Source organism: Cygnus atratus, chromosome 2, assembly GCF_013377495.2.
Source record: "Cygnus atratus isolate AKBS03 ecotype Queensland, Australia chromosome 2, CAtr_DNAZoo_HiC_assembly, whole genome shotgun sequence".
In the NCBI taxonomy this organism is placed as follows: domain Eukaryota; kingdom Metazoa; phylum Chordata; class Aves; order Anseriformes; family Anatidae; genus Cygnus; species Cygnus atratus.
Genome location: NC_066363.1, coordinates 134,777,959 through 134,805,082, shown reverse-complemented (window position 1 = coordinate 134,805,082; position 27,124 = coordinate 134,777,959). Strand labels below are relative to the sequence as shown.

Below are 27,124 nucleotides of genomic sequence, written 5' to 3'. Positions count from 1 at the left end.
AATTCTGCTCATCTTTTCTGTAAGTGACCACATTTATCCACTAATGTGAGTGATGTGAGTAGTAGCTGGTCCCAATAACTTGCGTGTGCAATCATATATTTCTATGTACAGAATGTATCTGGTGTTATAAATACCTGAAGCAACATGGAGGCTCCAGTGTAGTCAAACAAACTCAGTCCACTGCAGTCTAATATCAAAACACGTCGCTCACTCTGAGATGGCTGCAGTGACTCACCTGCACATTTGATATGGGAGAAAGCTTTAATTAGCAAATAGTCAAGAAATGTGTATAACGACAGAACAAAATAAGCCCAAAATATCACAGTAAAATTTGTCTATTGTTTACTGGGACATGCATTAAGCAAATGGCACATTTTAGAAGTACAGATAAATGAAGGCCCATCAGAGCAATGGGGTGAAGTCGACAGGCAGAATATATTATTACTGAGATGTATTAGACAGAAGTAGTCTCTCCAGGACAAAAAAAAAAGTTCTTCAGATTTGAAATTCTACATGATTCTGGCTTGTTTGGGAAAGTTCACTTAGGATTCACAGAGAAAATATACCTCTCAGATTCTTAAACTGCGTACATACTAAATGTGTCCTGAACTAGCATGCAGATGATTCCTGGCATTTATAAAAGGAAAACAATAAAACAATGTACATCTTATTTACAATGGTCTGTGGACAAGTAACTTTAATATTAGTTATCACAAAACATAAAATTCAAAAAAAAAAAGATGAATGAAAGGAATTATGAATGTAAAGATAGGTTAATTGAAATGGTTTTGACACAGCAGAAGAAAAGATTTTAAAATCTTGAGGGGACTTAGAATTTTCTTATTGTGTAGATTTATAATGGTGCTAATTCCCTTCTGACAGGAGTCTGAGTCTTTTGCACTTGCACCTCCAGAGATTTACTTTCTTTGTACTGTCCAATGTACATTAATAAACACATTGCAAACAAAAATAAAGAATTTCAAAGAAAGCCTGCCTGGCATTACTGCAGTGGAAAACCAGGAAGGATTTATGAGATCTGTTGGTCTGCTTACTGTAATCAATTCTACAAAACTGTGTCTCCAAACCAAAAGAACTTACTCTTTCCCTGTTACTTACTCACCCCCAAAAGCAAGCACATTTATATCTGCAGGTTCCAACAAGTTTTACCTTAAAAAATGGTCTGAGGTTAATTTTCCCTTTTGATTGTTATGCTGCTTAAATACAAGTTAAAAGTTTGACAGTTCAAAAACAGATTTTGAATAAATATAATTACAGGTAACTTGCTTCTGTATAACAGAAGCAATAATGAAGAAATTGGAAGGAAGGAAAGAAATAGAGAAGGAAGGAGGGAATTGATTTAACTTAGAAATACTACATTCAAGCACAGAAGTTGAGCTCACCTTACACCTGAAGTATGCTTAGCTGATATGTTGCACAAGCACACCATGAAACCCTACTATTATCACTATACTCTGAAATCTCTTCCTTGACAAACCTCATGAAGGTCTGTCCTGGTTTCAGGTAGGACAGAGTTAATTTTCCTCCTAGTAGCTGGCAGGGTGCTATGTTTTGGATTAGAATGAGAAGAGCGCTGATAACATGCTGATGTTTTAATTGTTGTAGAGCAGTGCTTACACCAAGCCAAAGACTTTTCAGCTTCTCGCTCTGTCCTGCTAGCGAGCAGGCTGGGGGTGCAGCAGGAGCTGGGAGGGGACAGACCCAGGACAGCCGACCCAAACTGGCCAAAGGGGTATTCCATACCATCTGACGTCATGCTGAACAATATATAGGGGTGGCTAGCCGGGGTGGGGGGCCGGCTGCTTGGGGATAGGCTGGGCATCGGTCAACGGGTGGTGAGCAATTGCATTGTGCATCACTTATTTCATACACATTATTACTATTAATACTATTATTATTATTATTATTATTATTATTATTGTTATTCTTTTCCCTGTCTTAATAAACTGTCTTTATCTCAACTCACAGACTTCACTTTCCCGTTTCTCTCCCCCATCCCAGAGAGGGAGGGGGGAGGGTGAGCGAACGGCTGTGTGGTGTTTGGCTGCCAGCCGGGCTAAACCACAACAAGGTCAAACCGTATGTATATGTACATGTGTACATATGCATAGAGAGAGAGAGGCTATGCTGGACTGGAGCTCGCATTACCTTCCCCAAATGGCATCCTGCCATTAACTGGAGGCTGCCTGACCTCTGAAGGGGGGTGGGGGGAGAACCTGCTGCCTCTGAACCACTGGGCAAGGGCAACAGAAGCTAATTAACTTGTTGCTGATATAGACAATGTCAACTCAGTATTCCCCAGAGGTCGAAAATAAAGTTTTTGACAAAGATGCCGCTGCACCTTCTAGGACAACTGATGTCAGGACAAGAATTATGTCTTCCTGCTCCCCTCCTTCCTAAAAATTTAAGCCTAAAATTTTAAGCTTTTTTAGTGATTTTATTTTTCCTCCTCTCCAGTTTTTATTTTAAAGCTCCCACAAAGAGTCACCATACTCTGCTTAGTACAAAGAACAACAACATTTAAGTCCTCAAGGCAGGACTTAAGGAATCAGAAAAGAGGTCCTGTGCTATCTGTCATTTCTGTAATGTGAGATACCAGTTCATCCAGTGAAACCACATTTCAATGAAACCTGAAATGTATACTGACAAGACCTTCCAAAGATCTCCCCACAAACACAATGTTGTGTGCTCATTTACCATTTTACAGTATAGCACTGTATAGTCTCAATAGCCATTATTGTTATGTTGCTGTGCTACAGCAAAACATTTTATCAACCCCAAGTAAAGTAAACACTGTAAAAACATAAAAATGTCATGAGCCTAGTTAATAAGCATAAACTATCAGACAACAGCCCCCAAATCAGATTCTTTACTGTGGTCTTAATGCTTATAAGTGTTTTAAATAAACACAGCATTTGAATTCCATCCATGATGAAGTCATCTGTATAAAGTATCTTCTGCAAAAGGTTCTAGCAGCTATCCCATGGGAATGTATGTGCTCTGGTTTGATTTAAATGCTATAAAATGTGGGAAGAGTAGAATTATCCAGTTTAATCCTTAACTAAAAGCAAACCCTTAGGTTTTTTTTTTCCTTTATTCTGTGTTGTACTGTTTTACTGCGCTGTATTGGTGGCCACAGTGTCACTGATAACTCAGATGACATTTATGAGTTTTTCTCATCAGTGCCTTAAAAGACCACAAAGACTTCACATAGCTCTAATCCCACCCTATTTTTAGATTTGCATATTAATGTTCAAGTCCCACAATGAGCTCAAAACCAAACCAACCAACCAAACAAACAAAACACAAGAAAGCAAGAACACAGCTTAGCAAAACAGCTTATTAGGCCTTTGGCTGAAGACCAATAAAGGCAGCAATGCTGGAAGTGATCCCCCCCCCTCCCCCACTAGGTACCCGTATCCATATGCAGAGTGATTTGTGTGAAATAAGCAGGGACTCCTGCAGACAAAAATATTTTCATTGGTTTCCCACTTCTGAAATCTTATAAACTCAGTCAAGAACAGAATAAAAACAGGACCTGTTAGGCCAAGGTTAACAGAGTTTAACAATTTTTAGCACTCATGCTTCAGTGAAGGTGAGATCTATCTGAAATACTAGTTTCCAGACAATTTGAGTTCACCTATAAATAAATAGAAAAACCTGGAGCCATTTTGCACACTTACATCCATCTTGGTTTTAATATAATTTATAGATAATAAGCTCACCATGACAACTTCCATTGGAAAATGAACAGAGTAATGTGTTCTGCTCACACTGAAATAAAAGCAATGAACAATTAGCATACCAAGGAAAACTAATCCAATGCAGAGTAACCAGAGGAAATCAATGCAATGCACAAGAATTCTGTTTGCCAATATCAAAATTAACTCATTCTCTCCAAAAACCATATTGTATGCAACAGTCTATTGGATATGTTATATCTGCTGAGCAAGCCTTTCATTTTTCTTCTAATGTCATATAAAACTGTAACCTCACTTTTTTTTTCCCTTCAGATGACTCAATCTCTTTGACATTTGTATCCATTATAAAACATATTATGAAAATGATGGTCTCGGGAAAGCAGGGGTTAAGAAGCGATAGAAAGATGAGAAAGATGTTCTTGAAAAGATAAATTCAAGTTAGGAAACTTTTAAGATTAACTTCTACTTGATGCAATCTCATCTAAGGTTTTAGTGAGAATAGTTCTGATGTAAATTTATTAAAGAGTTATGTTTATCTGGAGAAATGTTTTTGTAATGGTTTCAGTATGAATGTTAAGTTGTCAGTAGACATATGCATAAAACAGAAATATAGCATGGAAACAAAATCCAAAGTGCAATACTTTTTCATTTCCATTATGTTCCCTAGAAAGACTATTATTTCACACACACACACACACAAAAAATAAAAATTAAAAAAACTATGCACAGTATTTCAGGCAGCTGTACTGCCAAGTAACTTCCAGAATAGACAAAGGATAACATCTCACTCCTAAGTAACTTATAAATTAACTTATTAAATTAACTTATTAATTCATTGCAATTATTAAATTAACTCATAAATTAATTTCATGTAAATCCTAAGTAATTTCTCTCGGTTTGGGAGTTTGTTATCTTGGTAATCCAAATCAGTTAAACTAGAAGAGCCAAGGAAAAAAAGCAGCACAATATCTGAGCTGGATTTCTGGATAACAAGAAGGCACCCATCAGAGTAGGAATGGGTAGTGCAGAACTTTAGCAAGAGACAGCAGAGGTGGTAGACAAATATTACTGTTTTAACAAACCGTCTAGGAAATATCTATGATTTTCTCAGTCCAGTTCACCAAACCAGATGAGATTGCCTACAGTTTATCTTTTATTGTATTGGATTGGAATGTCTTCACTGTAATGATAGAAAAACAGTACGTTTTTCCCTCTTTCTGGGAACATTGTAGGAATTTTTGGTAGCTATGTGCAAATAAACTTTACAAATACAGTCCTTACTGGGACATTTTCCAAAAACAAGTTATACAAAATTTTTTCTGCTATTTATTTTTCCAATACAATCAGTGCAGAAAATTAAAAAGAAACACTGCCTTAGGTGAAAATTTCAAGCAGTTTGTACCTTCTTCCTATATCTATTAAAATTATTCATAGTTAGAATCAGAAATGAAGCATCTGTCTCTCATGGACTCATCTCCAGAAGGAAGAAAAGATTAAAATCAAAACAAACAACAACAACAAAATAAACAAACCCACAACTTTATTCAAGTAGAATTTTAGCTACTCATTGACTTTTCAAAGTCACAAGCTCACATTATCTGAGGTTATGTAAGGGTTCCCAGAAATTTTGAAGAGCTTTGGCTAAGTGTTTTAATGTCTTTTACAGGACCTTATATTGAGAGGTAGGAAAGATATTCTTTTCAAGTAATTATAATAAAAAATGCAAAGAAAGCAGTCATACTCTTCAGCACTGTCACCATGATTACTGAAGCATGTAGCACATCTTACCTTGTTTACATCTTCACATGCCTGGCTGCTCGTGCCATCCTTCTGGATTATTTTTGTAAGGTCTGCCTGAAATTTCCTGGCATTCAGAAAGACTAATGGGTTGGTGACTGAAACTATCTTTACCTGTTTTAATGATTCCTGTGAAATGAAATAAACAAAATGCTGAGAAATTTATCTTCATTTTTCAAATTAAAATAATAATAACAACAGCAGTAATTTGTTTAAAAGTCATGAAAATTCCTGTAAATCAACCTAGAATGAACTTTGGATTGTGAAGATGATCTAATGGATAACCATCTTGATCAGCTTCACACATGACTGAAGTAAAAAAGTAATCTATAAGGAAAATTATCCTTAATTCAGGTTAGCACAAAAGCAAAATCATATTAATTCCAATGCACAATACTAAGAACTATCATCTGGCAAATAGTAGGAGCACTGTTTCAGCTGGTGTGATTCCCAGACACAAGCAAGACAAGGTCTGCAGACTGGGAAAATGTTCTACTAGGTAAGTATTACATGTATTGTAAAAAGTAGACGAGTTTTTGGAGCATACAATGTGGCTGGTTTGAGGAAACAGTCATAATGCTAATCTCGGTCATCTGAAGATGACTGTAGTACAATAGGGATATTTCTTCATGGAAATGAAAAAAGCCACCACTGACTTCAGTACGAGAGGAAATTCCCACCAGTCCCACTTCTCTGGTTCTCATACCACCCTGAGCTGAAGTTGAAGCAGAAAATCATTTAACTACATCCTGCAGCAGAAGCTCCTGCCCTGGAAGAAACCTTTCTGTAGCCATTCTTACTTCACTAAGCCCTTCAGCAAAAGCAAATTCCTGATGGTCCCACTTGTACTGACTGGATCCAGACTGAGCCTGATTTAAAACTTTGCTAGCATTTATCTACAACCAACATAATCAATAATCCACACAAGAACCATCATCTGCCCTGGAACCTGTCTTTGCATTTTATCAAAAAAAGTTTCATCCAAACTTCACAATGTAAAAAGCCAGTCACGATGTGTGTGTATATATATATATATATAAATATATTAGATATCAACATCAGCAGCTCAGTTGACACACAGGTTTTCTAGGTAGAATTAACCTAATTCTACTGATGTCTTCACTTTTGACAAATTACAAACCAACTGTGTGTCTCTCTTCCTTGGGAAAGAACCCTATTCTTGCTGTTTTCCCTGCAAATATCCCATCTATGTGATAGATACCAACCACTTGTTCTCTATCACCATCTGAGACAGACCTGACTCATTGTGGAGCAATTGCTCTCAGCTGCTTAGATGCCTGCTGCTTGTATTTCAGACTTGAAGAAAAGTCTGCTGGCTATTACGGTCTTCTACTTTTCCAGTTGTACTATTTGATCTAGTAAAAGATACTACATCTGCATGCTTTTTATCTATATTCAAATAAATAACTCTTCTTTTATGCCTCTAGTGTTGTAAAACAGGAATAAGCAGGATCATATTTTCAGTAGCATTTTCTACCCAACAGGCATGAAACTATCGATCTTTCAATATCCATAACAACACTGCTAATAAGCTCCAGTTGGCAAAAACACAATAGGATTAATTTGCCTTTCAGGTATGTCTTTCATAGAGGCTGGACCTCTGGATTACACATGGAAGTTCAGAGCATTTTGATGAGAAGATGAGAACAGATGAGAAAAAAAGAGGATCATTGAATCCACAACTGAACATTTCACAGTAATGATTCTGTTTATTTTCATTACTGAAATATTTTTTTAATACCAAAGTAAAATATATGATTTATGCAAGTATCAGCTCTCAGAAGTGAACTACTCATGACAATGGGTAATAGGAAGTAAAACAAACAAACAAACAAACTCCAAGAGTTTGCAAGAGAATATAAATTCCAAAATCTTCTATTCTTCCTCATGAAAGTCAAAGACATGCAAAGTTACTTAACTAGGTCGTACTTAAACACAAGTAAGTGGAGCTGACAGAGAGGCAATTTTGTAGAAGTCCAAAGAATCATGAGATTGCATTGAAGATGCACAGTTTTCCAAACAGACCTTAAGCAAAACAGGACTGAAAATCTTTACCACAAACCACACAAACGGTCTCCTTACTGTAGACTTCTGAGAAGCAGACAAACTCTCAGACACCACCATAGCAGACATCATACAGGCTAATGAAACATCTCAGACATCCAGAACCGAGGCAATGAACCCCAGACTATGTACAGTGACTTACTACAATTTACCTGTGAATGCAATCATCAGATCACCAACATAGTTCAGTCTGTCAAGTGGTAAAGCCTAACCAGCAATTAAAAAGGGTAAGAGTATATGAAAAATAAATAAATAAATTAAATAAAACTTCTTAAATAGGGGTAAAACAGAGGTCAATACATGGTTGAATGTAGAAATATTGTGAAGTCTAACATTCCCTTAAAAACTATTTTATAGATGGCTTAGTATGGAGACAAGTGGACACTTTGGTGCCATACCAGAACTGACAAAGTAGAATATGCAAAGACAAAATAAGGCAGATGTGCAGAGATCAAATCCTGTGATCGTCAATGAGCTAATATGAGGTGAAAGACTTGAAAGTCTCAAATCATAAGGCCAAATCAAGCTGATGGAAGACTTAGGTATAACCTTTTGTATGGAATCACAGAATCACAGAATTGTAGGGGTTGGAAGGGACCTCGAAAGGTCGTCGTCCAATCCCCCGGCCAAAGCAGGTTCCTTATAGCAGGCTGCCCAGGTAGGCATCCAGCCGGGCCTTGGATATCTCCAGAGAAGGACACTCCACAACCTCCCTGGGCAGCCTGTTCCAGTGCTCCGTCACCCTCACCGTGAAGAAGTTCTTTCGCATGTTGGTGCTGAACTTCCTGTACTCAATTTTGTGGCCATTACCCCTTGTCCTGTCCCCACAAACCACTGAAAAGAGGTTGGCCAAATCCCTCTATCTCCCACACTTCAGGTATTTATAAACATTGATGAGATCCCCTCTCAGTCTTTTCTCCAGGCTGAACAGACCCAGGTCTCTCAGCCTTTCTTCATAGGGAAGATGGATGGGGAAGGATGGGGAAGCCAAATTTGTCTATCAGTCCTGGCTCTGGTTTAGTTCTAGCTCCTTTCTCAATAAAAACTCTTCTGAGAAAAAAATAACTTATTTTTGTCTGTTCTTGCCCAGAAAGAAAAAAAAAATCATCTCAGGTGTTTTTACTCTGTCACTTAGAAGGATGCTGCCAATTGCCCTGCGCACATGGCACAGCTCTCTCTACACTTGGGTAAGAATACAGTTTAGTGAATGCTTTTGGTACAACGTGTTTCAAAAAAGTTTCTAAATACCCTCTTAATTTTTTCCACATCAAAGTGTCTTTTCTCCTGTTGATGAAATAATCCCTATAAATCCACAGACCTTAATGGCGGGGTAGATCATTAAGCTTGCATATTTTCATGTTTAAAAGTCCTGTTGCTTATGTCTAAGCTGTTATTTACCAGTGCAACTTGGATTACTCTAACATTCATACATTAAAAATTACCCCAAATTACCCACTGACTCCATAAATTAAATTAAAAACATTTAATATAATCTTAAAAATATTTTCCTTTTTTTTTTTCTGTATAATAACCTCTTGAGCAATTTGCTTTCTTAACAAAATGTTATTTTCCCCAGTGTCTGCAGACACTGCTTTGTTATTACTTGGTTACTGGCACTAATCTTAATCATTCAGGATAAAAAGATGGGGGAACAGTTAGCTTAAAAATGATGCACAGGAATTTGTACAGATATTTTATTAACTGACACACACACGCACACACAAAAGTAGGCAAGTCAAATGTTGGTTACCCAGCTCTGACAAATTTACTCCACCAATTTTCTTAAAAATGAAAAGTGATAATAATAATTGACAGTTGGGCCAGCCTCAACAATAGTGTTTTTAACTTACATTTTAGAATCCTCCCCATTCTCATGTACCTCTCACATTCCAGCATTGTTCAGCATGCCAAAACAGTAAACCCACCCAAGCCAAATTCAGATTTTGAGCCTGAGATAGCTCTGATTGAAAACATTTGCCAGACAAAATAAATTCTTCAGAAGAGTGCCTCTTAATAATAGGGTAATAACTGCTGAGCACATTGCTTACTTGTACAGAAGACCCTTCATATGTGTTGGGAAAGTAAAGCAGACATAGTAGAAACTGCCAGGATGAAGAGGTCAGGATGTCCTAGTGAATGGACTCCATGCTGAAAGGACACAGGATTCTACTTTCTTGGCTGCTGACCTACTGTTTTGTTTTGGAGGAGGAAGGTCACCTCCCTGGGTCATTACCCTTCCCTTCTTACCACAGGCCCAACCACAAGAAACTTTGATAATAATGGTAATGAAAAAAAAATGAATAAAAGGAAAAAAATAGAATCTTTGACTAGTAGGTTTAAGTTTGTAAGAAGCAAATTTGAAAACCACGTTCTTTGCGATAGATGCTTCCATCCATATTTCATATGACGGTACCCTCATTTGAGTTCAGGGTGGTGCGATGTGTGAAGTGGTCTGACAACTTCATGCTGCTGTCTCTTCTTCCTACTACACACAGCGTCCTCAGGGACAGCCAGGTCACAAGGGGCTGGTGGCAGAACCAGGGGTGGAAAAGAGGTGGTAGATGATGAGGGCATCAAAGGACTTTCAGGAAAAGAGGAACTCTGAAAAGAATATTTATTATCTACACAGCTATCATCTGTGTAGACAACCCTTGTTCTTGCTGAGAAGAGATTTCCCTAGGCAGACAGGATTTAGGAAACTTTATAAAGAGCAATTCCTCACTGAAAAGTAACAAATAAACCAAGGCAGGTAGATATAAAAGGACTTGCCTAACTTAACTTTGCAGACCAGCAACAGAACCAGGAAAATATTCCAATTTCCTGAGGCTACTTTTCTATTCTCTATCTCACACAGGCTTTAGATTCAAAGTGATCATTTCATAAAAATGTTCTGAAAATACTGATTATAAGCTAGTAAACAATTACAGAAGATAAACAAATATAAATTAGTAGGACACAAAAGAAGGAAAAGAAAAAGATAATTTAACTTACACAATTATCTTCTGTTTTGTATTTATATTCCACTTCTTTCATATTTTTCAAATTCAGTGTCCTTGCTCTGTAACCAATACAAACAGAAAATCTGTGAGGCAAATAATAATAGTCATGAACAGAAACAGAAAGTGAAACACACCAAAATTACAACATGCAAGTTTAAAGTTATGACAATACAATCCATATATATTTTTGTGCATATAAAGCTTATTAATCATAATCATAATGAAGTTAAAAGAGTAAAAGGCAAATTTTAGAATTATAGAATATCAATTTGAAAATTTAATAACCTTATATATTTATTCAAATATTAATAATAAAATGTTTATATTAAATTTCATTATTTTTTATATTATTAAATGTTTATATTATTAAATGTTTATATTAAATTTCATTATTGACTTATATCTGGCCAGAGAGCTAGTCTTATGTCAAGATATGTAATATATAAATTACAACTTCAAATGTACAATTTAATTTTAATTAATATTTTTTACCTACAAAATCATATTGTAAGGAAAGGAAAAAAAGATTTTCAATAGATATGAGTTATGAAACTCAAGGATTTTTTTTGTCATTAAAATTGATGCACCTCTGTATGATAAAACAAAACATTATGCTATAGCTGTCAAAGTGGAGGACTTAACTAGAAAAGCCGGTGTCCCTATGTTCTCTATATGGTCAGTGGAAAGAGAAAGTTGCCTTGAAAAGGCAGTTCAGTGTAAGATATTCTACTTCCATACATCCTTTGCAGGAACACATTTAAGTGGAGAACAAGATATCTATAAAATTAGCTATCATCTGAGCTATGTGCCTAAAGCAATGGAAATCATCCCAGAACACAAGCATTTAGTAGATGCAGCAATGCGCAGGGAGGTACTGGGTCACTGCAGGTACTGGGGTCAGCTAAATGAGGCTTGCAAAACTCAGCTGCTCTCTCCTGTCTGCATAAATCTAGCTGTAGCTGCTGCTGTTTTTTAATATATTCTGATACATTACATAACATACCATGTCCAATACTCTGGTGTCTGAACAGAGATTTCACAATAAATCATCTACAACATTTTTTGTGCTTTAGTGTCTAACTCTTCTGCAACAGTCATTACTGAGAACATTTTTGTCCGTGACTGGGTGACTTACTGCATGTTCCTGTGCTAAACTTACCTGTGCAGTACAACTTTTAAGATTGTTAGATCTTTCAGTGCCTTTATATTTAATGGACAATCATGTGCAACATGATCAAAGACTACAAAAATCACTGGAAAGAGTCTTATTTATTAATTTGTGCAGGTTCAGGCTGAGGTCTCTGTCCAATAACAGAGGATAAAGCTTTTTTTGTCAAATATCCCTTCTGTTATAGAATCATGGAATCATTAAGGTTGGAAAAGACCTCCAAGATCATCTGGTCCAACCATCCCTCTACCACGAACGTCACCCACTAAACCACGTCCCTAAGCACCACGTCCAACCTTTCCTTGAACACCCCCAGGGACGGTGACTCCACCACCTCCCCTGGGCAACCCGTCCCAATGCCTGACTGCTCTTTCTGAGAAGAAATGTCTCCTCATTTCTAACCTAAACCTCCCCTGGTGCAACTTGAGGCCATTCCCTCTAGTCCTATCACTAGAACCTCAGTCATCCAAACACAGTATGTAAATAACTTGGAAACTTATCTTTTCTTTTACTAGCAGAATTTACTCATAGTTTAGTTTGCTGAGTAGCAGAAGGTTACAAGAAAGGTTCTGACTGTTTCAAGCAGAAACCATCTGCCATAATTTGCAATTGTCTTGCAATTTTGAGCTACTTTCATGCCGATTCTGCAAATTAATTCTGTGAGAACAGAGCTCTGCACAATTTTAATGAGCATTAAACTGAACTGTCTATATGGTATTTAATTCCAGTGCAATTAAATGTTCGTGCAAACAACTGTCTGCTTGCCTACAAGTCATTTGTAGGACTGGTGAGTTATGGATTAATTTTGTAGTACGAAATGATCATGAACGATGATATTTTCCTTTACTCATGATCAAAAGTAGCAACTGTAATATATTGAAAATAATATATGAATATATGTTAGATTTAGTTACTTTGTCCTGACTTTTCTAATTCATACATAGAATTTACAATGAACATTTCAGACATCAGAAAATGTTGTGTAATTATCTTTCATTAATGTGTTTTAGCAAAACAAATATCAGCTTGCCAATCCTGTGCTAGTCTTGTCGGAAATACTCTTCCTCAGAGGCAAAAAAGTATTGAATGGAAGCAAATTTATATTATTGATTGCCCTGTTGATTTTATGCTACCTTCATTTAATGGGTCCTAGAGATGTGTAATATTAAGAGAAATCACAAAATAATGCCATAGTATAAAAAGTTTTAGCCTACAGGTGTGACTTTTCCTTCTGAATGATCTTATCCTATAATTTTCTAAAATTAGAAAGGAGGGTGCAGTGAGGACAGAGCCAATCTGTTTTCAGTGGTGCCCAGTGCCAGGACAGGAGGCCCTGGGCATAAACTGGCCCCCAGGAGGCTCCCCCTGAGCACCAGGAGCACTTCTGTGCTGTGCGGGTGATGGAGCCCTGGCACAGGCTGCCCAGAGGCTGTGGGGTCTCCTTCTTGGAGCCCTTCAGAAGCCACCTGGATATGGTGCTGGGCACCCTGCTCTGGGTGTCCCTGCATGGTTGGACCAGGTGGCCTCCAAAAGTCCTTCCCAACCTCAACCATTCTGTGATTCTATGCAACTAAAAACTGAGGTCTCATTGTTAAATTTAGTGTACTGTATATATATATCCCATCAGTGAAGCAATATGCCAGAAAGAAGACAAAATGATGTGGTACTAGAACATTTCAATAAATTATAACTTACCTGGAAAAGCGGAAAATCACAGTTATTATAGTGCAGACAACGCCATACAACAGTCCCACATTAGCAGCAAAACAGATTGTGAACACGTAAGTACTAACCCATATGCTCTTTAAGGAGGGAAGAAAAAAACTTGATTAGGTGAATGGCGATTAGCTTTAATTTTGTAACAATCCACATTATATGAGTCAGAAAAAAAAAAAAAAGAAAAAAAAAGAGAGGTGAACATTTGGATCTTTGAACTGACAAATACAGAAGACTGAATTATCGATCAAAATAATGTCACTCCACTGAGAACACATCATCCTAATGCTCACAGAAGTTCATTTTGGAGTTCCTTAAAACAGTATATGAAGTTGCACTAACAGTCTAATTCAGAATAAACTCAGTTTGTTAAAGCTATATTTGATTTTTTCATATTGTAAGTTATTGTCAGCTTCTTCATTGCACTCAGTTAATATCCTCCTTTCCTTTTACACAATGAAGTACCCTAAAGATCACATACAGAGAGCTCTTCTCACACTAATTATTTAATTGGGAATTATAATTTGATAGGAAGTTAATTAAAAGTGGCATTTAGCAGACTATAGCTGACTAAATCAACTCTATAACAATTTTAAAATGTTGGGGAAGGAATTCATTCACATGAAAATGGTAAGATTTCAGATTGCTTCCCCATCTTTCAATGCTTGATAAATAATACTGTGAATTCATTTTAAATATAATTAAAAAAAATACAAAGAATATCTGAAACAAAAGTCACTTTAAAAGGGTTTTTAAATATTTAAAAGGCAAAAAAAATTTGACGTTTCTTTTTTTTTCTTAATTTATTTCTAAACAAAAATAATCATCTATATTTCCATACTATAACACTCCATGTGGCATAGCAATGTATAGATTTTTAAATTAAAAGGCGAGAAATATAAATGGCTGGATTTCTTATATAACTTTAATGTTAGGGATATTCAGCACATATTTCTTTCCTTGAGGAACCCTTAAGCAAAGACTGCCACCTAATCTTTATATAAAAAGTGTTAAAAAAGAATGGCAAGTATTTTCACTCCTATGAATATACTGTTCTCCACAGGTGCCCCTTTGAACAGTTACAGTGCTTCTTGTTAATGTTTGCAGAGGAACAGATCACATTACAATGGCACGATTGGTGTTAAAATTACCCTTTCTGATGCTTTCACTTAGCTCGGAAAAGCCAGAGACAATAGCATACTTTCAGCCTAACCACAGGAATTTTGCTCAATTAGATTTCAGAACTGTTATTTTATGTATTATAAACTGTAAGTCATACTGTACTAATTCATGCTTCATGGAGGACAGAGTGTTACATGACTCTACTGAGAAACCTTTTCCTCCCTCATCTTCAAAAATTCTTAACTACTGCAAAAGGTTTTGCAGTCGCCTCAATGACCCAGCTGCCAGGAAATGAGGTGGTTCATTCTTTGAAACATTTCTCAGTCTCCAGTAATATTTTAAAATGAGATCTTATACAAATTGCTGTGGATATATTTGCACACACACACACACAAAAAAAAAAAAAAAAGAAAGGAAAGCAACTCATGTTTAGTACTTTCTGATCAGAAGGAAACTAATTCTAAACTTATTTATTATATATTTACAAAGGAGCTTTCTGAATATGAAAGGGCTAACAGAAGGACTACAAACCTGAAATTCATTTGGATCAAGAGTTGGCCCATTCTGGTAAGGCTGAACCCTTGACAAAGCCTGAGATCAAGCAATCCACAACTGCAGACCTGTGCCTTGTTGTCACCTTATTCTTGATATCACATCTAACTAAATATCTGCTGCAAGACCTGCAAAATTCTTCTTAGTCTCAGAAGAAAAAAGGAAAGATGAAATCCCAAAACGAAGTCCACACTGGAAGAATCAAAGCCAAAAATGTTGAAGTACTGCTGAGTACTGAGAAAGCTAGTTGAGTACCCCTTTAGCAGCATAGTATCTTACATCTTAACTGTAACCAGAGACTCCTATTGTTGTAGAGGATGAGCCAAAGCAATCATATTCTCATCTGCCAATCACCCTTTCAGTGATTTATATTGGCCTTGAGTCAGTACTTTTTATGCAGAGTAGCATCAAACTTGTAGGAAGAAGTTATGTTAATCTGCTAGACTTTTTTTTTTTTTTTTTAAATTCATGGGCTGTTGTAAGGTTCAACAAAGAAGTCATAAAAACATCAAAGGTTTCTTTGGCAACTTACTTCAAGATTGTTAGTACATACTCCAGGATAGATAGGATCTAACCACTTCATTCTTCAAACCTCAGAGATAATGTGTTATATGGGTACATGTTACTCTCAAAAATCAAAACAAAATCCAACTTCAAAATATGCTTGTACTATATTTTAAAGAGGGAGAAAAAGAAACAAGTAGAAGATACAGATTTATGTTGAATCCTGCGTGTATCAGAAAGTATCAGAAGCTTTGGGAGGTATTGTGACTGCATGCATGTAGCAACTATCTCTGAAACTCTATGGGCAGTGTGTTTCCATGTAGACCTTTGAATTTCATAGGATCTACACATCCACCACTGGGGGAAGGCTGTGACAGGAACTTGGTGGGATAAAAGCATATCAACAGAAGTGGGAGAATACTCTCTAGGTCAATGATTAAACAATGCAACACTAAAATACAGTGATACTAAAGGTTTCTGTACCACTTTGAAAACTGATGATAGATTTACTTTTAATTGCAAACTGAAATGATCAACTATTGACTGTATGGGTATGGTTCATTTCACTCAACATTATCTACAGCACAGCTGTCTGCATCTGGGTGAGCTATCTAGATTCCCACTATAATCAATGGAGACTTGCTTATCAGTGAGAGAGGGGAATTTAGGATGATTCTTCCTGATTGTGTTGGTGACTACGTAAGGAAGAGATGAGTCATGCCCTAACAGGACTTGACTGACAAGCTTTGCACTGTATATACTGTGAAGTATGCCAGTCACTTGCATGTAGCCAGGAGAATCCTATTAAAGTCCTCTTCATTCAGCAGTTGCCTTGGCAGAGAAGGTGCTGGAGTCCAGGAGGAGGCTCAGACTACAGGGAGGATACATAGTACATCCATGCCCTAACATCCTTCTGCAGACAAATGACTGATGCCTGCATACATTCCTCAGAGTACCCTGCACCAAAACTCAGCATTTGAGTGCTCAAGTCCACTACAGTCATACAAGAAGAACTGCTGAATAGTAGATGATACGGTACTTTTTTAATATCATTTTTCACAAGCATTCCATACTCAAGACTTGAGAGGGTATTTGTTTCTGCAGACTGCCTGGAGATAGATGGACTGATATAAATATTATTTTTTAAAAAGAATTTATATGGCAATCACACTCTCAATGGATTAGGCACTTGTAAACCTCTTCCCACTCCACTTAGACAAACTGCAGCAAAAATAATGTAACACAGAGTAGCATGTTCATTAATGCAGGAGGGATAGAAAATCTAGGACTTCATAACCTAGAAGTATTTGTGTAAAATTATTGTCATAGAAGAGCTGGAATGTTTGCTACTCTGTGGAAATTTGATTATTAACAAAGCCCTCTGAGATCTCTCATGAAATAGGGCCTCACCATGATGAATACCTGAACAAATCTACAATGTTGTCATGAGGATATCCTCATGGGGATAAGAAGATAAAATGTTCTAAAAATGCATGAAATTACACCAATGGGCTCCAAAATCCCATGGAAGACCTTCCCTGCACCCCTTACTCCAATCTATTTTGACAAAGTAATTTGACAGTGTGGTGGCTTTGTGTCTCAGAAACCCACACTGGCAAGATGCTGGAGGGCACTTGTTGAAAGTAAGCCCTCCCTTGTTGGCTCTACTTTAATTGCTGACTTGGTATCATTGATTACATCTTTTACATATTGATAAATGTGCATACACTTACAATTCATTCGTCCATAACTACCTCTCGCATCACAACACCATGCAAGGAATGTGTAATTTTTACCATAAATTGTTCCTGTTTTTTCTGTTTTACAAGTCAGGCATACAACTTAGCTCTGCCTCAGCTGAGGTCATTTCCTGGCCAAGTCATTTGTACAATTTGTAACACTTTTTATCTTTAAATAAAATATTATTTTTCTGTTCAATACCCTAAATCCCTTTTATATAGCTGTTTAACTCATGAGAATAATCCTTATTCTATTGTCATTTTTCACCTTCTGAAAAACATTTTCCCTGTATTTGGTAATTTCTATTTCCAAATGTTAACAACAAAATGAATATTTTTCTTTAGCGGTCCATTATCAGTCTTTGACTAGTTAGAACAGCTGCAGCTCATCTGGGATTTTCAACCCTAAAAAGAGTTAACAAGAACTTTACTGGCCTTTTTGTTGATACTAGGAAAGTGCACTCTCAAGTTGGTGAACATAAAAGAGAAGATACATTAACAAGTAGGCCTGCAGAAGGAATTAGCCTTGCGGGGAAGGGTACAGAAATCAATGCTTGAACTGATGACACTTACAGAAAAAGTCCACTTTCCCTCCCCCACCCCACCTTGCCTCCCTTCTTCCCCCCGCCACCCAAAAAAAAAAAAAAAAGAAAGAAAGAGGCAAAAATTCATAACAAATCATTCTCAGGTCAGCGTAAAAAACACAGATAACACAGGGATCAACACCTTAGAAACAACCAAAAGATGGAGGGAGGAGAAAATTTGTAATGTATATAGTTATGTAAACATACTGTTATTTTAAAACACATATCAGTGGAATAGAACAATTATTTATCTGAAATCATTGAAGTAATCTGAGAAGGTGCTGGGGCTGACAGAAGACCTTAATTGAAGCAAGAGACCTTTAAAGTTAATGTGAAAGTTGTGAATGACAGAAAAGGACTCTGGAGCAAGAGCAGTGAGGTTCTAGCTGGAAAGTTCATTGTGATTTGAGGGGTGGGATTTAAAAGCAGGACATTCCTGAAATCTGATTAAAAAAAAAAAAAAAAAGTTGAAAGAAAACTGAAACAAGTATATGTAATTATATTAACAACTATATGTAGTTATATTAAATTTGCAAGAAATTATATTAAATTTGCAAGAAAAAGCAATCCATGGCTGAATGGAGAGATTTCAAGCTGTACCTTTTACATTTAAAAGGATTATGATGTATAAATCACTAGTTTACAAACTGTGTTCAATGAGAAGCTTAAGTGTGAGGGAACAAGGTAACAAAAACTATAACATTCTGTTTCCATGCACTATCATTTGCCAGACACATGAGCATAACAAACCTGACTTCTATGTTACATGACACACACCCTTCAAACAATCAGTTCCAGAAAGGACAGCTGCTAATTACTTCCAAATGTTTTGTTAGAGTTTCTCTCTTCAAAATGCTCTGGATAACCTGGTAATGGAACTGATTTGTTTCCAACAAGCTGTCAGGTCTTGGGTGAATGTTTTCAGGCCAAAATCAACACCACTGTAATTTCTCAAATCACTGGGCTTGGTGGGGCTCCTTAGCCTAGGCAGCAACATAAGATCCATGTTTAGAGCTTTAGGTTATGCTATTTAGAGCAGGATGATTTACCCTGTAAGGCTAAGGATTGATGGTACAACTACTTGAAGATAAATCGTTGTTCAAGTACGTTCAGTCAAAAAGATAAACCCAGCAAACTCTCCCTCTCTATAAACTCTCAAAAATAATGACAGATGTCAGAGATGTAATAACTACTCACCCATCCTTTTCTGCCAAAACTACAAAAGCAAAAATCAGTCAGGCTAGTCTGCCTATAAAGATGCATCAAGGCTAGTGAGCTTCTAGAACATTCTGCTGGAAAACTTAACCATTTATTTTCTCAATGCATTGTTAGGGAAGCTATAGATGCCTCCCATAACTACCAAATTTCTTAAGTCCACTGTCCCCAAAATAATTCTTGATCCACATCATTTATCATTTGGGTCAGTGGCAGCCTGGGTCAAGATGAAGACCAAATACAGTACATGTGATAGAAAATATTTTCAGAATGTTGCTGCTTGAGGAATATAAGGCTTCATGAAAGATAGACCTTTTCTTCTTTTCTTCTGGATGATACCAATAATAATAATAATAACTCCAGTCTTCTATCATGGAATAGGAGAAACCTCACATAGTCAAACTTGATGATGTGTACTCAATTCCGTTTTCCATACTGAAATTCAATACCTTTTAAAATATATATATTTTAATCAGGCTAGACTGACCATTACCCCTGTAGAATACTAAGTCACTGGAGAGTTCAACAAAATTGAATATTACCTCCAGAAACCTGTATCTCCCACCACAGAACAGGGGGATATGCCCCAAATACTTTTATAAATATTTGCTAACAGAAACTGCATAAGCAGAAGTTTCAGAATCATTAGGGAATATCAATATGTGTTTGTGTGATCTAGAAAGCTGTTAAAAGTTTTGGTTCCACTAATTAAGTAATGTATTCAAAGGTTCCCTTGGAAAAGAAATCTAGAAGTCTTCCTAAACATGGAGTCCTCTTTAATATTTGCTGGGAATTCTGTGCAAAGGTATGTCAGATTGTTCAGACTTTGAATTAAACTGTATTTTCATACTATGCCTCTTTCTACCTATCTGCTCTTTCTGCTCTATTTTATCTCTAATACTGCAGAATCTTTCATTATGTTCCAATACATATTTTCTTTGCAAAATCTCTGAGGTAAGGCAATTTACATCTTTCTGCATCTCTGGTGTTTCCAGTTCTGTTTGTCATGTGTGGTCATTCCATATCCAAAGAGAACAAAGATACTGGGATCTTTTTGACAATAACAAAAAATAGCAAAATAATAATAATAATAATAAAATGACAATAGCAAAAACATGCTAACTGGCTAGAGTAGGCTTACAAAATTAGATACATATCTGACCCAATTAGTCTGGTCTGACTGTATATACATTTTCAGCATTAAATTGGGTTTGATTCTTTATCACTTGCCAAAATTTCTAAAATTTCTTTTTCTTTTTTTTTTTTTAATACAGACAATTGACATTTCAGATGCAGCTGTTCTGAGACAGAAAATAATCTGATTAATACACAAAAACCCTAATAACAATGTCTTGAATAATGTCTTGCACTTATCTATTCTAGGGCCATAGAACTATTCAAGTTTATTTAGCAAGTATTTATTAAAGGCTCTCAAGAAAAACTCCTAGGATTGAGTCTCACTTACCCAGTCTATTTTATCCACATTCCAATATTTTTTTAAGTCACGGAACTGTATTAACATTCCTTTCAAGCCCACAATGATAATGCTTGCTAGCACACACTGAAAAAAAAAAAAAAAAAAAAAGAGAGAGAAAAAAAGAAAAACAAAAACTCGTTATGTAATTAGTAGGGAAAATGAATGTTCTTTCTCCAGTTCAATGATCAATATTGTAATTAAATTATTGAAAATCTGAAGTTAGTGTTTCAAAAGTGGGATAAGTTCAAGTATTCTTCTGATGTAAATATAATAGTATCACAGACATTCTTTTTCTTTCTTGAAGGCATTCTAGAGGGCACTTGACTATGAGAAAATGACAAAAACTTCAGGACATTCCAAGACTCTCCATGGATCATCAGACCAACTAATTCTGATACATTTGGGGGACTCCAAAACAAATCAGCGCAAAACTTCTCCACAGTGAAGAAATCAAATTTCCCATCATAATTACCTACAGAAAGTGCTTAATGCAAAAATAATAAATAAATAAATATCCATTAATTTTGTGGCAGACAAGATAATTTATAGTTCTCCAAATCAAAAAAGAAGGCATAAAGGGATGAAGAAATCTTCAGGAGCTCAAGAGTGATGGAGAATAATCAACTTGCAGTGGGGAGGTGGGGAGAACCAAAAAAGTGTAGGAGAATAGTAATAAAATACCAAGAAAGCAACATATGAAACATTTTTCTTTTTCTTTTTTTTTTTTCAACAGTCAAAACTTACATATATTCTGTATAAAAATGAAGGGAGGAAAAGAGTATAGTAAGAAAAAAGACATATTGTGCATCTTCAAATGTCTCTGATTTGCATGATTAGAATAAGCTATAACAGGATGTTTTTAAAAGTGTTCTGCCTTCATCTGACACTGCAAACAATAGCATGCAGTACTTTTTAAAATTGTATACAAACATAGCAATATTTTAGATAATTTTGGAGCTGTATTCAACATCTTTGACATCTTTAGATAAAATTCATAGAATCATAGAATGTTGGGTTGGAAGAGACCTTAAAGCTCATCTAGTTCAAACCCCCCCCTTGCCATGAGCAGGGACACCTCCCACTAGACCAGACTGCTCAAAGTCCCATCTAACCTGATCTTGAACACCTACAGGGATGGGGCATCCACAGCTTTGCTGGGCAACCTGTGCCCGTGTCTCACCAGCTTCTGAGTAAAGAGTTTATATCTAATAATCTTATATCTAATAATATTTAATAATCTTATATCTAATAATATCTAATTTAAATCTCCCCTCTTTTAGTTTAAAGCCATTACTCCTGGTCCCATCATTACACTCCCTGATAGAGTCCCCTTAAAAATAAATAAATAAATAAATAAATAACAATTCATTTTCAATATCAAAAGCTAGATATATCTTATGTGAAAATACATCATGTTACCTTATAGATTCTTAATGTAGAAGATGTATTCCATGACAGTTATAGGAATATCTCATATTTTTCTGTAATTAAGCTTAGATCACTATCTTCAATCATCTCTGTTACATTTATTTCAAAAGCATAATCATACATCATATACATAATTGGAGTAATATTGTGGATCTTCATTAATTTCTACCAAGCTCTGTCAATTTAAAACCACAACAATCTGGCTGAATGCTTTTCACAAACTACATGTCAAAAGTAAGTAGAAGAGAAATACTTTATTATATGCTTAAGTGATATCTTATGTATATGACTGTGTATGTGTAAAATCTACATATACTATGCAGTCACCTCTATATCTTATTATTCTAGGACATGTTCTACCCTTGCTATTTTCTCTCTCATTGAAATTAAAGGGAGCTATTTCTGATAGTATGACATTTCTTTCCCTCAAAGAAATTAAGTCTTTAGAAAATATTTGATGTAATCTTTAAAAAATAAGATAGGGAACATACCATAGGCAGCCAGTATAGCATTGGTCCAATTGTGTAGAGCACCACAAGAATTAATGCAGAGGAGATAAGGCAAGCCACCTAAAATAAATAAAGAAAATCCAATCCAATCACTCAATTAAAAAAAAAAAAAGTTTTATTATTAAAAGTTGTAGACATAGTTAAGAATGAGATGCTGAATATGTCAGCTATTCATGTATCTATGGATTGCAGAAACATGTAGTTTCAGTTTCTATCTAAGGTGATTACTTTCAGCCAACTACAGTGAAAATATAGTAAGGGATACCAATATCTGGGTTAGACCATGATGTCAGTACACAGACTGAGACCACAATGCCACTGACGTAGTTATTAAATGGAACGTGTGTAAGCAATATCTCATTTCAGATGTTTTGCTGCATCCAGTGTCATTCCATAACATATTTATAGCAATTGCATTCTATGTTGCACTGAATCACAGATCTGTCATAACACAGTATAAATTATATATGAAGAACTGTATTATTATTTTTGCACAGGACAAGTTTTCTAACTTCTTTTACTGGGATTGGCACTGAAAGGAAGCAATTGGGTTAAGTCAGAAACTACCAATGACCCTCGTGTTATAGCAGCTATGCATTTTATTTTAGAAAATGTAGCAGCAAATTACATTTATTTGTATATATAATGATAATTAATGCAAGTAACATGAATCCAGACAAACATATGGCCTAAGAATTATATGTTACTTCACAGTATTCATGGTATTAATCTGATGGAAAACTACAGTAAAATTGCAATCTCCTTCTCCACTCTGACTGTTCACAAAGTAGAGAACTTCTGGTCTCATTAAGATACAATCCAGATTCACAGAAGGTTTTGATGGTAAGTAGACAGATGCTCACTTTATTTTTATATTGATAAAATTTTTCTTTACTAAAATAATTAAGTTTAATTTTAAGAGACAAGTTGTTAAAAACTAAACCAGACAAGTTGTTAAAACACTAGAAAAGAGCGCCATGGTGTACATAAAAATACCATCAAGGAGGATAGACAGAGTGTTTATAGAAAAAGGGACACGAAATCTGCCGGTAGAATCACAAGGAGCTTTTCCCTTTCTCTGCCTTCTCAAAAAAGCAACACACCTCCCAACCGAAAAAAAAAAAAAAAAGTGTTGATTCTACTTGAAGGACACTTCTCAGTCCATGATACAGTCCTTCACTTCTGTTGTCTCCTTGGAAAATATGTCAGTGAGGAATAAGCGACATCACTGAATGCAAAATGTAGTCTTTGGAGAAAAGCAGGCTATGCATAGCCCCTGCAAAGCTCTTCACATTTCTCTCATGTCTCTCTGTGTACTTAAATCTTAAATCAAGCTGTTGCTCCTTTTTTTTTTTTTTTTTTTTTTTTACCTATGATCTGGCAAACATCCATTAGTGATATTCTTCTAATTCGTTCATTCTGCCTAGACAGACCCAAAAAAAGGGTCTGGAGCAGATATGTTGTTTTCCAAAACAAAGGCAAAGAAGACAGGAGAGAGAATGTTGTTATTTATAAAGTATTGACATAATCCTAGTGTATGACCACATTCCAATTTGTGGATGCAGACTCTGTAATACTATGAAACCTCTGGATAAACCAAGCCAATACTTGTTGTTTTTACCATGGACTTCCCTACCTTGACTTCAAACCATGTTGGTTTCTTTTTCCATTTCCTATCATGAACAATGTTCTAGTGGGTCATTTTCCTATATGTTCCAGTACTCAGATGTCCTATATGCCTTCGGGTTACTCATACAGGTTACTCAGATAGGCCTTCAGGATACCCTAAAGCTTCCCACAATGCAGTAAAACTGCATTTTGCCAACAAAAGATACGAGCAGGTAACAGAAGAGGATATCTGTGAGGGTGAAGGCACATGGCATGACATTGAATCCAACACAAAAATTCGAAATGGATAATAGAAAAGTGGTAGCTAAACTATTTGCATATAAATGCTTTCAAAGATGATTATTGGATAAATTATTCATTATGATTAACTGTGTTCAGAAAAGTGTGCTGGCTAATTAGCAAGTAATTAACATGCAGAGTTTTGAAATAAAGCTCTGTATCATTTCTCAGTATTGTGGTGTCTGCATGAGAAACAATTGCACAATACAGTCAAGAAGAATAGGTACCTACGAACTGTGCTTAAGCTTGTCAGTCATATTTTGTTAGCATTTTCATTGTAATTAATGACCTTTATACAGGCAAGGACAGCAGTTATAAAAGGACAATTACAACAAACTCCATGGGACATAATATTTATGTGGCAGGACACTTGATTTTCAGAGGAAGGAGGGAGAGGCAGTGTTTAGGGTTTCCCAGCTGGGGTGGCCCACATGGTGCCATCATATGTCAAGGTCTCAGCAGAGCAGTTTGCTGCCTTTCTTGTTCCCAGGCACAGGTAACAATATTACAGGGTCACAGTGAGCATTTTCTTCAATTACAGTTCCCTCTTTTCCAAGCTACTGCCATGGGATCTTTTGGATTTCATTTCCATCAGAAAGAGAAAGACAAAAAAAAGTCTTGAAAAAATGAAATGTCATCTCTGTGGGCTCAATGAATGCTGAGGGACAGGACAAGTACAGGTCACAAGTACAAGTTCTGTCACAAGGCAGAAGTTGAAACATTGCTTCCTCTAGGAGCAGCTCTTAAGATTACTTTCTCTTTATTTTGAAAATCAGATAAGAGCACCAAATTAATTAAAAACAACAACAAAAAACAACAGTTTAGCCTGAATCATTGAATTCCTTAGACACCATTAGAGGGCACTTTTGTTACAGTGCTGACAGATTCACAAAAAAAAAACAAAACAGAAAGGCTTCTGTATAGTTTCCTGCAGTCTGAAAACAAAGCACTGCAGACTCCTTACTGCCCCAGACTTTAGAGTTTGTATTGAATTAAACTGGTAAAAGTGCATGAGGGGAACTGTTAGCTTTTCTAGTAAGGCAGTTGCTGATCCATGCAGTAATTCCATGCAGATTGTTAAAATTAATAGGGCAGAGTCATTTTCCAGGATAGAGGAAAAGGGAGAAGAGAGGAGTACAATGGATCAACGAGTGCAAGCTCCAGTGAGCAGTATCATAGACTTATTTCTCCTACTGACTGCACTCTAACCCCTTACCTGTGTTCTGGCACCCGTACTATATAAAAGTGCCGTCCGTCCCATTGCTGCCGCACTTGGTATGCAAAAGAAAAATGAAGGAATCACGTTGCTGAGACCATGAGCCAAAAATTCCTGCAAAGTTTTTAAAAAGAATGTTTTTTTCTTTTCTATTATTCTGCCATTTCAAGGCTTCTAGCCAACAAAGGAGTCCCCTATGTAAATATTAGCAATGATAAAGGATGGGCATATTTTTTGAGGGAAAATATCACATACATACATGATAAAATATCTCCCAGTATAATATATCTTCTTGCAACACAGAGCTATCTTGAAAGGTAGAGCTGCTGAACCCAGATTCATCAAAAGCAGAAGACGACACATTTTGTTCACAGAACAAATGATAGTGCTAAGTTTTGAAGATGAAATTCAGCAAAAATATTTACATCGTGATCCACATCTGCTTTTTAACAGGCGGCAGTCTCAAGTAGTGGGATCTGGAGAGCGTCCAAGTTTTTTCTGGTTTATGACTCTACTGGAAGAAGACAGCCACTGTCTTTTTTTTTTCTTCTTCTTTCATAGCATGCTTTAGTGAAAGTGAAGTATGGCAGAAACACTATCCGTGCACTGTATTTCATTACAAATGTATTTGATGTATATTCACAATCAAAATGCAGACGTGTCTGGAAAATGACTTACAGAAGAAAAAAGTGCAGTGGGGAAACTACCTTGTATCTGCAGCCTGAAATGAACAGCTTTTAAAGCTGTTCAAAAGCACCCCAGCTTGGCTACCTAGCGTCAGCCTCCTGTCCCAGGCTGTAAGGAGCTCATTCATCTCCTGAAGGCAATGCGTAAGAGAAGACGTCTGTACTTCTAGAAGGGCTCAGTACACAAATGGTATTATATCCAGCCAGCACAACACGTGATTATATGTGGGTCTCCACAGCACATGAGAGCACCACTTTAAAGGACGCAAGATAGCCTTGCACACCCATGCGTCACCATGTACCGCCCTGTGCCTGGTCCCTGAATGCAATGCAGCTTTGCCACTATGCTGCCACACTGTATGCTCTGTTCTCATGAAGGGTTTGCTCTTTGCTCCATTATTCTGTGCAGACATACAAATCGTTCCCACCACTTCAGTAATTAAGGAGCATAAGTTACAAGTTTTCCAAACATGCAGAAAGACACACAGGCTGCTGTGCTCCATTTAGTGCCCTTGAGACACTACAGCATATCAGCTCAAACAAAGCACTTTCCCCCTGCTACCTAGGAAACACTGTTCTGCAGCATCAACAGAAATTTGTGAAACAAAGTATTCATTCTGAACATTTTTTTAGAGAACTGAGTAGACAAGAACATTGTCACCATATTTTCCAGTGATAGCAGAAGCTGCAAAGCACATGC

At 36.3% G+C, this 27,124-nt stretch overlaps 1 protein-coding gene across 1 annotated transcript in view; it reads right to left on the bottom strand.

Moving 5' to 3' along the window:
* Positions 1–27,124, bottom strand: part of SLC26A7 (solute carrier family 26 member 7) — a 64,899-nt gene that overhangs the window by 3,956 nt on the left and 33,819 nt on the right. Inside the window, exons 10-17 of the mRNA XM_035546324.1 lie at positions 25,739–25,852; positions 22,597–22,674; positions 20,666–20,761; positions 13,464–13,570; positions 10,593–10,659; positions 5,508–5,645; positions 3,744–3,792; positions 135–235 (exon numbers count right to left, since the gene is read on the bottom strand). Coding sequence (XP_035402217.1) covers positions 135–235; positions 3,744–3,792; positions 5,508–5,645; positions 10,593–10,659; positions 13,464–13,570; positions 20,666–20,761; positions 22,597–22,674; positions 25,739–25,852 — 750 coding nt within the window. The remainder of the gene's footprint in view (positions 1–134; positions 236–3,743; positions 3,793–5,507; positions 5,646–10,592; positions 10,660–13,463; positions 13,571–20,665; positions 20,762–22,596; positions 22,675–25,738; positions 25,853–27,124) is intronic.